General features: G+C 49.7%; 1 protein-coding gene across 1 annotated transcript in view; it reads left to right on the top strand.

The window, feature by feature from the left end:
• The window catches only part of FBXO46 (F-box protein 46), a 20,632-nt gene extending 11,110 nt beyond the window's left edge, over positions 1-9,522 (top strand). The window contains exon 2 of the mRNA XM_003799520.3: positions 6,625-9,522. Coding sequence (XP_003799568.1) covers positions 6,696-8,501 — 1,806 coding nt within the window. The 5' untranslated portion in view covers positions 6,625-6,695 and the 3' untranslated portion in view covers positions 8,502-9,522. The remainder of the gene's footprint in view (positions 1-6,624) is intronic.
• Positions 9,523-11,614: the final 2,092 nt, after the last annotated feature.

Raw genomic sequence — 11,614 nt, 5'->3', positions numbered from 1 at the left:
AGCAACCTCTAACTCCTGGGCTCAAGTGAGTCTCCTGCTTCTGCCTCTCAAGTAGCTGGGACCACAGGTACCCACCACAACGCTTGACTATTTTTTTTTAGTTACAGCCATCGTTAGGTGGGCCCAGGCTGGATTTGAACCCGCCACCTTAGGTGTATGTGGCTGGCGCCTTAGCCACTTGAGCCACAGGCGCTGAGCCCTTGTTTTTTTGAGACAGAGTCTCACTATGTCACCCTTGGTAGAGTGCTGTGGCATCACAGCAACCTCCAGCTCTTGGGCTTAAGTGATTCTCTTGCTTCAGCCTCCCAAGTAGCTGGGACTACAGGCGCCTGCCACACACCTGGCTGTTTTTTGCTGTGGTTGTCATTGTTGGCAGGCCTGAGCCAGATTCCAACCCACCAACCCTGGTGTATGTGGTTGGTGCCCTAACCACTGAACTGGGGGCACTGAGCCTTTTTTTTTTTTTTTAATGGTAATGTCACTCCTCTACTTGTCACTTGGTTTATATTTGGCTGGTCAGTCTTTTCTATTTTTCTTTTTTTTTTGAGACAGAGTCTCAATTTGTCACCTTTGGTAGAGTGCCGCAGCATTATAACTCATAGCAACCTCAAACTCCTGGGCTTAAGCAATTCTCTTGCTTCAGTCTCCCTAGTAGCTGGGACGACAGGCACCTGCCACAATGCCTTGCTATTTTTAGAGACAGCGTCTTACTCTGGCCCAGACAGGTGTGCAACCTGTGAGCTCAGGCAATCCACCGGCCTCAGCCTCCCAAGTGCTGGGATTACAGGCATGAGCCACTGCATCCTACCTAGTCTTTTTCCTCTTTTTATTGTCCCTCTTTCTGGATTATGGTTGTTTTACTATTAATGGATCTTTGTGGAGTAGTCACTACAGGCTGATGTATAGGACCTTATGCTGGGCTTAGTGTATGGGGAGTTAGAAAATCCTGCCTCAGACCTTCTTCCCCTCCTGCTGTCCTTGGGGGCTCACAATCCAGTGGGGGAGATAGACCCATTCCCACACAGTGATGACCCAGAGTGGACAGGACTGGGATAAGGGAACCCATTGGTTCCCCTGTGGGCAGTTGAGTGGTTTCCAGGAAGAGTTTATGGAAGGCCTGTCTATTAAAACTACATTTTGAGCAAAGACCTGGATGAAATAAGGACTTGAGCTGGATGAAATAAGGACTTGAGCGGGCATCTGGGAAAATACAATGCAGTTGACAGAAACAGCAAATACAGCAACCAGGGAAGAGAAGAGCTTGGTGACTTTGAGGAATAGATAACAAGGAGGCCAATGTGGGCACCTTGGGTGGAGCCTGACCCAGCTGGCTATGAGTTGGGGAAGGGTAAGGAGTTCAGCTTCCTGGAGGAGGGAATGGCTGCTGAGACTACAGAGGTTATAGAGTGAAATAGTAAGGTTCAGTACTCTGGAATAAGATTCACTGGCTTCATATCTGTGCTCCAATTCACACCAATACTATGTAACCTTGGGCTGGTTAAGCACTACCTGCCTTCGGTACCTTCATCCATACAGTGGAGAGGATAATAACTCCTACAGAGGGTCAGACAGGGCCTGAATATTTTAACTACTCTGTTGCCAGATTGGATGCCCACCAGAGGTGTGGAGTATGGGGGTAGAAGAGTGGGAAGGGATGAGGCTGGGCAGGTGGGGTACCTGGGCTTTCTTTGGAGAGCACTGGGGAGCCATGGTAGGTCCTGAGTGGGATGGGGCCAGGGTTAGGTTTATAGGTTCATGCTTTCACAAGACCCTTTTGGCTGCCCCCTGGTAGTCATGTGGGAGGATAGTTTGAGGCAGGCAAGGCTGAGGTGGGACATCAGGACAGGGGTCTGCACTGGAGCCACCATTTGGTGTCTCATGATTCGGCCTGCCATTGAAAGGCCCTAGTCCAGCGATGTTCATAGAAATATGCAAGCTATTATGTGTAATTTAAATTAACAGGTAATCAATACTTAAAGGTCATTATTAAGTTAGTTCCTATTGTTTTCCTGTACTAAGAATGAATCTGGTTTGGGGCACCCATTTGCAAAGATTGAATTGACAGGGCCATGTCCTGAGTCTTGAATGAAACGCCAAGCCCAGAGGCTTGGATTCAGTGCTACAGAACTGGTGAGGGGTCTGCCTGTTGTTTGTCAGGGTGAGGTGACCCGGGTTCCCAGTTTCCCCTGCGGAAAACCGCGGCCCACACCGTGCTTCCCACTAAAGCTGGGCACTCTGATCTCTCTACCCTTTTCCTTCCGCCTTGGAGTTCTCAATCTTGGGGCTGCTTGGCCCTTTAAATCTCAACCATCAATCTGGGCTCTTGTTTAGAGGGAACGTCATGCAATCAGCCTCTTAAGTTCTGTGGCCTTTGCCCTGTCTATTCCTCGGTTTAGCTGGACGTTGGTAATTGTTCCACACTCCCTTATATCCTGTTGTTCCTACCCCACTGCCCCCTTCCCCGCGCCTCTTCCCTACGCCTCCCGATTTCGAAGTTGGGCTCCTACGCCAGGGCATTCCTTATATGGGCATGGCCCCGAACGGCGGCCGCTTATTGGCTGGAGGCGTCACGCGCGCGTCTGTCAACAAAGGGGCGGAGGGAAGCTTGTTGCTTTTGAGCGAGGTGATGGCCGGAGGGAAGGAGTGAGGGGTGGGCCTGCGCCCTTTTCTTGCGCATGCGTGATTGTTGCCACCCGCTCTTAAGGTTGTGGGGGCTTGTGGGTGAAGGCGTTTGGGGGGCGTGTATAGGTTTGAGGGGCTTGAAATACTCCTTTGAAGGCGGTTACAAGATATGGGGGCTCCCTTTGCATTTAAGCAATAACTTGAGGCTTGGGAAACTTTTTATGTGAAGAAGATAATTTTGGGGTTCCCTTGATCTTAAGGGATGCCTTGGGGCTTGGGTTCATTTTTAATGTACAAAGTTGGGTTGTGTTTTAGGGGTCTCCTTTGTGGCTTGGGGTATTTGGTGGGTATAGGATTTGGGGAGCTCTGGGGACACTTAGAAGTAGAGTCCAGGGGTACCAGTTGACTTCTTCCCTTTCCTGTCTGTGCCTCATCTGGAAATAGTAACTAATAATACCATCTGCTTCCTGGGGACTGGTGAGGATTCACAGGACTTGTTAGAACAGTACCTAGTACGCCGGCAGAGAGCGTGCAGTAAAGTAAGCACGTGTCTCCTGTTGTAGCATTTGTGAGACTTCTTTGGGCTTTATAATAAATTTGTATGGTTTGGGATTAGTCTTATGTGTTTAGGGACCTTTTTTGTTTTACTGAGTTCCTTTACAGTTGGAGAGCTTAAATGGAATTAAGAGATAATGGGAGGGGAAGGTTGGGTGAGTCTAGGATTCCTGGAGATTGGTCTTTTGTGCCATCCGTGAAGTTGGAGAATTGCTGCATGTGTTGGCTTTTGTACTTTTTTTTTTTTTGTAGTTTTTGGCTGGGGCTGGGTTTGAACCCAACACCTACTGGCATATGGGGCCAACGCCTTACCCCTTTAAGCGACAAGCGCCACCCTGCTGCATGTGTTAGGATTTGTGAGCAGTTCGTTGAGATTGGGCCCTTTGTGCTGGAGAAGGTACTTTTAGGTTTGGGGATATAAAATAGGATTTGAAAGGTCTGGATTTTGGAGGGGGAAGGCATTGAGATTCTAGAGATAAGGTTTAAACTGATAAGGAGATTTTAGCAAGTGGCCAAGTAGTAGAGGGATAGCCTCTGTACAGAATTGCCTTTTCTGTGTTAGCATCTACCGCTGAGCATTTACATATACAGGTTAAATATATCTTATCCAAAATGATTAGGACCTAAAGTGTTTGGGATTTCGGGTTTTTGAGTATTTGCATTATACTTACCAGTTGAGCCTCCCAAGTCCAAAAATCTGAACTGCTTCAATGAGCACATCCTATGAGCATCATGTTGGCACTCAAAGTTTTAGAATTTGGATTTTCACATTTGGGGTGCTCAACTTGTATCTGAATGGGTGGTTGATAAATTTAGCAATGTATAGATTTTGGAAGCTGTATGGTGATATTTTTCACAGTGAACTGGGATTTCAGTAGGGACTGTAAATACTTGAGAGGTGAGGGAGATTAGGGATCATGAGGAGAATAAAGATCCTAAATTTTGGGATTCTTTTTGTTACTGGTATCTATATGTGCCTGAAGGCTGCCTGGATTTTGAATTGTGCCTGTGAATTGCTTGAATTTAGAGGGACAGTCTTTACTGCAGGAATCAGCAAACTTTTTCCATACAGGGCTAGTTAGTGAATATTTAGGCTTTGCAGGCCATATGGCCTTTGGTGCAGCTATTTGACTCTGCTGTTGCAGCATGAAAACAGCTATAAATGAGTTCTTATCAATAAAACTTTAGGGCGGCGCCAGCCCCATATAACAAGGGTGGCGGGTTCTGGCCCTGGCCAAACTGCAACAAAAAAACAGCTGGGTGTTGTGGCGGGCGCCTGTAGTCCCAGCTACTCAGGAGGCTGAGGCAAGAGAATCACATAAGCCCAGGAGTTGGAGGTTGCTGTGAGCTATGTGATGCCACGGCACGCTACCAAGGGTGATAAAGTGAGACTCTGTTTCTACCATAAGAAAAAAGAAAAAAAAAACTTTATACAAAGACAGTGAGCTGGATTTGGTTTATAGGCCATAGTTTTCTGACTTATTTGGTTTACAGGCACATAGAAGATTCAATCTGTCTGGAGGAAAATGGGCCAAAAAACCATTGAGACATATGCTACTGATTAGTAGGTAGAAAGTGCAATGGGAAGTGACATTCATGACCAAAATTGCCACCAGATTAGGTCATTCACATAAAGTCACTGCAGTATAAAATAGCCATTGTTAATTGAATCCTGGGTCACAAGTGGTGGCTCATACCTGTAATCCTTTGAGAGGCCAAGGCAATCCTTTGCATGAGGACAGGAATTCAAGACCAGTCTGAGCCTGAGTGAGACATCTGTACCAAAAAAAAAAAAAAAAAAAGAAAAGCAAATGAGTGGGATGTGGGGGCACACACCTGTACTTAGTTACTAAGGAGGCTAGGGTGGGAAGATCACTTGAGTCCAGAAGTTTGAGGTTGCAGTGAGCTATAATGATTCCACTGCACTCTAGTCTTGGAGACAGACCTTGTCTCAAGAAAAAAACAGAAAGACCTGAATTAAAGAGTTCAGAAACCCAATGTGAGAGCCTATTTTTGCTCTCGATCCATTGTGTCTTAGCTATGTAACCCTTCCCAACTCTGAGCCTAAGTTGACCTGTGTGCAGCTTGAGGACGGAGGTAGACTAGAACAGGCTTTCTTTTCCCAGGGATCTGTGGCGGTTCTTTAGAGAATTGACTACAGTCTTTGCACAGGTGTGCATTTTTCTGTTTGTTTTTTTGAGACAGCCTCAAGCTGTCCCCCTGGGTAGAGTGCCATGGCATCAAAGCTCACAGCAACCTCTAACTCCTGGGCTCAAGCGAGTCTCCTGCCTCAGCCTCCCGAGTAGCTGGGACCACAGGTGCCTGCCATAACGCCCGGCAATTTTTTTTGATTGCAGCCATCATTGTTGTTTGGTGGGCCCGGGCTGGATTCGAACCCGCCACCTTAGGTGTATGTGGCTGGCACCTTAGCCACTTGAGCCACAGGCGCCAAGCTGTGTGCATTTTTCTGGGTGAAGATAAACAGCTTTAAGAGGTTCTTAGTTGGGTGTGGTGACTCACACCTGTAACCTTAGCACCCTGGGAGGCCAAAGTGGGAGATTAGCCTGAACTCAAGTTCAATACCAGCCTGAGCAAGAATGAGACCCAATCTCTACAAAAAAAAAAAAAAAAAACAACAGAAAAATTAGCTGGGATTGGTGCATGTCTATAATCCTAGCTACTTGGGAGACTGAGACAGGAGGATCTGTTGATCCTAGGAGTTTGAGGTTGCAGTGAGCTTTGATGATGCCATTGCAGTCCAGCCAGGGCAACAGAGGAAGACTGTATCTCCAAAAGAAAAAAAAAAGATTCTCAAGGAGCTTCACAACCCCAAAAAAGTGAAGAACTGATTTCTTAAGGGCCTATCTGGCTCTGACCTCAGATTTTCTCCCCTCACCCAACCTATACTGTTCTTTCCGCTGTGGGCTCAAGCAGCCATAGCTGTGGGCGGGGGTGGGAATTCCTGTCTTTTTAGGAAGGAGCTGCAGGGTGAGCAGACAGAAAAGGAGAAGGCTGTCTCCCAACTGGTACTTTCACTTAAGTTTAGAGATTATGCCAACAGGAGGTTACTGGATTGTGGGCAACTGCAGCTGGGCAGTGGCATAGGAGGGAGGTGTGAGCAAGCTGCCAGCTAGGGTCACGCTGTATGTTAAAAGAGGTTCTGTCCCCCCCCCCCCGCAGTGTTATTTGCTTACCTGAGCAGTGTAGTGGGATTGAGTTTTGTTTTTGTTTTTTTTTTTTTTTGTAGTTTTAGCCAGGGCCGGGTTTGAACCCACCACCTCTGGTATATGGAGCTGGTGCCCTTACTCCTTGGAGCCACAGGCACTGCCCTGGGATTGAGTTCTTGATGGTCTAATTTGGTTTGCCCCCATGAGAGATTGAGGTTGGGATGGTACTGGGAAGAAAGGTTGGTCCCCTAGCTCCCAATCTCCTCTTCCCTGTCTCCAGGTGGCATGTGGAGCCTCCCACCATCTAAGTCCTGAGATGCTGTGAAGCCTGGCCTGCCATCATCCCCCATAATGGACCGCAGCAGCCTCTTGCCCTTCCAGTTATGGTGTCCCCGGCCCTTTGGCACCTACTCACAGAACCAGCCACGTGCACCTTCTGCAACCCTCAAGCCATCAGCCTGCCCTGAGCCTGGCAGTGGGGCTGAGCCAGACCATGGGCCTGTGCACTCAGAGAACACACCACCTGCCTTGGCCACTGAGGTCCCCACCTCCCAGCCTGCTCCACTCCTCTCAGCGGCAGCTGCTGGTGATGAGGGTCGAGTCCTGCTGGACACATGGTATGTTATCAAGCCGGGGAATACAAAGGAGAAAGTGGCCTTCTTTGTGGCTCACCAGTGTGGTGGGGGCAGCCGAGCCAGCTCCATGAAAGTCAAGGGACACTGGGGTAGTGATAGCTCCAAGGCCAAGCGGAGGAGGCGCTGTCTTGAGCCCACCAAGGCCCCTCCAGACCCAGGGGGCCGAGAGGGCCCTCTAGCTCCTGAGGAGGGCCCCGCCTCAGTTGGTGAAGACCTGCTCTCTGTGGCCGAGATGGTGGCCCTGGTAGAACAGCGGGCTGCCCTGGCCCTGCAGAGCTATCCACGTCCCCCCACCCCAGCACCTGTGGTCTTTGTGTCTGCTGAGCAAGGTGGACCAGCCAAGGGGCTAGGGTCTGAGAGGCGGTCTGGTGGTGGGGACTGCAGCCGTGTAGCTGAGGCAGTGGCCCACTTCGAGGCCCAGCGGGACAACACCCCCACCAAGGGCCTCCGCAAGGAGGAACGGCCTGGGCCAGGCCCCGGTGAGGTACGCATTGCCTTCCGCATCTCCAATGGCCGGGAGTCCCGGGCACCGGAGGGCAGCTTGCCCAATGGGGCCGGAGGCCGGCCTGGTTGTGCATACCCTGGCAGCCCAGGTCCTGGGGCCCGAGCTAAGGACAAGATTACCTGTGACTTGTATCAGCTCATCAGCCCCTCTAGGGATGCCCTCCCCAGCAATGTGGAGTTCCTGCTGGCTAGGGCGGATGAAGCCAGTGAGGGTGAGAGCCCAGCCCCAGCCAGGCCTGAGGACACTCCCCCAGCACCCCCTCCACCCCCTGCCCGGGACTGTGGTGCATCAGGCTTCCATGTAGATGTGGTGGTGACAGGAGTGGTAGACGAGTGCATCTTCTTTGGTAAAGATGGCACCAAGAATGTGAAGGAGGAGACAGTATGTCTAACGGTCAGCCCAGAGGAGCCCCCCCCACCTGGCCAGCTCTTCTTCCTCCAGTCCCGTGGGCCAGATGGGCCCCCTGAGCCACCCCCAGCTGACTCACCAGCTACTGCACCAGGTCCAGATGATGCTGAGGGGACAGCCGACACCTCCCTGTGTCGCTTATACCGGCATGTGTCACATGATTTCCTGGAGATCCGCTTCAAGATCCAGCGGCTGCTGGAACCGAGACAGTACATGCTGCTGCTGCCCGAGCATGTGCTGGTGAAGATCTTCAGCTTCTTGCCCACGCGGGCCCTGGCAGCCCTCAAGTGCACCTGCCACCACTTCAAGGGCATCATAGAGGCGTTCGGTGTGCGGGCCACAGACTCACGCTGGAGCCGAGACCCACTTTACCGTGATGACCCTTGCAAGCAGTGCCGCAAGAGATACGAGAAGGGCGACGTGTCGCTCTGCCGCTGGCACCCCAAGCCCTACCACCATGACCTGCCTTATGGACGTTCCTACTGGATGTGCTGCCGTCGAGCAGACCGCGAGACACCTGGCTGCCGCCTGGGCCTGCATGATAACAACTGGGTGCTGCCCTGCAATGGGCCGGGTGGAGGCCGGGCAGGCCGGGAGGAGGGGAGGTGAACCCAGGGGAGGGGGTGGAAAGCCCGCTATGCCTGTCCCTACCCCCTCCCCTGGGAGCCAAGGGCCAGGACTGAGCTACCAGCCCATACCCCAGTCTAGGCAGCGTTGATGCCCAGTCAGAACTGAGCCGGGGTTCAGGGGGATGCCCTAAGAAAGCACTCTGAGTGACCCCTTTTGGCTTCCTACTCTTCAGACCCAGGGCCGTGGACCCTCAAGTAGGGTATTTTTTATTAGCATCTCATTTTCTTCTTTAGCCCCAACTCCTTCCCTGCCTGTCTCTACACCCCAGGGACCCACCAGCAGGGAGCAGATGGCAGCTAATTTTGGTACCACTTAAGGGTTCCCCCATTCTGGCCTCTTTACCACTCTTCCTCCAGTCCTTGGTTTCTGGAGCTGTTTTCTCCCAAGAAGCTGCAGCACCCAAGGTTGTTACCTCTCCTAACCTACCACACCAGGCTCACCTTCTTTTAGGAACTGGGAGCTATAAATCACAGGCTAAATGCGCTTTTTCATGATGGCCTGCCATTTTCTGTTTTCCCCATTAAAGAAGTAAAAAATCATTAACCTCAAGCTACCAGTCTATCCTCTTCCTCTACAGGAAGAGATAAGAAAATGTTGAGGAATCCCCCTTCTCCCATTATTTAAGCTATTGTCATCACTTCCTCCCAACCCCCAACACCCCCTCCCCGCCTCCCCAGTAAAGCTGTGAAGCCCTTTGCCTCGCTCTTGACAGCGTGGAGGGCCAGTGGGCAGGGACTGTGGGTTTGAATTTCTGGATTATTTTTCTTTCCACTCTGGGTACTTGTTTAGGCATTGGGGTCTCCTCACCCCTGGCCACATGTGTTTCTTTAAAATTTTGATCAACTGGGACCTTGATTTTCAGGCAGTTTGGTCTGGGGTGTTTTTGTTTGTTCTTTTTGGAATTCTTTTTGTTTTTTCATCATTGTGGATCTGGAAGCTTCTAGCGTGTGGCATCTGACCAATTTTGAATTGGTCCTTTCTATAAAATCAATATTTATAAGGCTGGGCCCAGACTGGTTTGTGTATTAAGGGAAGGGGGTTGGGGAGAGAAGGGAGTTGTGGGCCAGTACATAGTAGGATGGAAGAAAGGGAAAGAGAAAGGATGCTTAGCCAAGTCCCTTAGCCAGAGATTATTTTTGACTCTTCTCATCTGTGTCGGTTTGGATTTGAAAAATCTCAAAATAGTAGTAGTTTGAACAAGATCATTTTTATTTCTTTAAAGATCCAGTATTGGGCAAGTATGATGGCCCTCAAGTCATCAGGTGCCCAGGTTCCCTGACTTTTCTGTCATTCATTGGCTATGGCCTTTATCCTTAAGATCCAAGGTGACGGCTAGATCTCCTGAGATCACCATTTTGCTGGAAGGGAAAACTCCTTTCTCCCAAAATTACTGCCCTCTGTCTGCTTCTGTATACATCTTGCTGGGCAGAACTCAGCCACACAGAACGGCTGCAAGGGAGTCTAGGAGATGCAGTCTTTTAGCTGGTGCAGTAGGCCTAACAAAAAGCTCTTACTGGCTGGACAAGATGGCTCACGCCTGTGATCCTAGCACTCTGGGAGGCCAAGGTGGGTGGATTGCCTGAGCTCACAGGTTTGAGAACAGCCTGAGCCAGAGCAAAACACTGTCTCTAAAAATAGCCAGGTGTAGTGGTGGGGACACCCGTAGTCCCACCTACCTGAGGCAAGACGAGAATTGCTTGAGCCCAAGAATTTGAGGTTGCTGTGAGCTATAAGGTCACAGCACTCTACTGAGGGCAACAGAGTGAGACTTTGTCTCAAAAAAAAAAAAAAAAACTCCTAAAAAGTCATTTATTCCAAATGAATAGTTATGGGGAAAAATTATCATTTAAATATAAATATAAAAAAGAGAAATGGATATTAAGAGGTAGCTGTGGCACACACCTCTAGTCCCAGCTACTTGGGAGGCTGACACAGGAGGATCTCTTGAGTCCAGGAGTTCTGGGCTGTAGTGTGCTGTGCCAATCTGGTGTCCATACTAAGTTTGGCATCAATATGGTGACCTCCTGGGAATGGGGGGGCCATCAGGTTGCCTAAGGAGGGATGAGCCGGCCCAGATTGGAAATAGAACAGGTCAAAACTCCTGTGCTGATGAGTAGTGGGATCACACCTGAGAATAGCCGCCGTACTCCAGCCTGGCAAGATAGTGAGACCCCCATCTCTTTAAAAAAAAAAAAAAGAGAAAAGAGGCAGCTGACAGCCTTTGATATTCTTTTATTTATTTTTTTTAGTGACAGAGTCTCACTTTGTCATCTTCAGTAGAGTCCTGTGGCATCACAGCTCACAGCAACCTCCAGCTCTTGGGCTTAGGTGATTCTCTTGCCTCAGCCTCCCTAGTAGCTGGGACTATAGGCGCCTACCACAACGCCTGGCTATTTTTGTTTGTTTCAGTTTGACCGAGGCTGCATTCAAATCTGCCACCCTTGGTATATGGGGTTGGCGCCCTACCCACTGAGCCATAGGCGCTGCCCTATTTATTTATTTTTTTGAGACAGTTTCACTGTGTTGCCTTCAGTAGAGTGCCGTGTCGTCACAGCTTATAACAGCATCAAACTCTTGGGCTTAAGCAATTCTCTTGCCTGAGCCTCTCTAGTAGCTGGGACTACAGGTGCTTGGCACAATGCCCAGCTATTTTTTTGTTGCAGTTGTTGTTTAGCAGGCCGGGGCCAGGTTCAAACCCACCTACCTCCATGTATTGGTCAGCACCCTAACCACTGAGCTATCGGCACCGAGCCTAGGATATATTTTAGTAGTTATTCAGTGCTTAGATTTTATGACCAAAAAGACCTGGGTTTGAATCTTGGCTTGGTTTTGTGGGATTTCAGTTTCCTTGGAAAGTGGGTTAGATTACTTTGACCTCCCTGCTGAAAACAACTAAAACAAAAAATCCTAAAAGAATCAAATCGCCAGTGTTATACATTAAGGATCCATCAAGCTAGAACCCACTTTTGCTCTGAGAATATTTGTTTGGATTTCCTATTTGACCCTAAAGCCCACCCAAGATGGGGAAGGACAGCGATTCTCAGCCCACTGTATTAAAGGGTCGTGGCATTAAGAAGGTTGGGAACCGGCTC

The sequence above is a fragment of the Otolemur garnettii genome, unplaced genomic scaffold (genome assembly GCF_000181295.1).
Source record: "Otolemur garnettii isolate 467f Iridium unplaced genomic scaffold, OtoGar3 scaffold00152, whole genome shotgun sequence".
Classification (NCBI taxonomy): Eukaryota; Metazoa; Chordata; class Mammalia; order Primates; family Galagidae; genus Otolemur; species Otolemur garnettii.
This window is presented reverse-complemented; position numbering and strand designations above follow the sequence as displayed.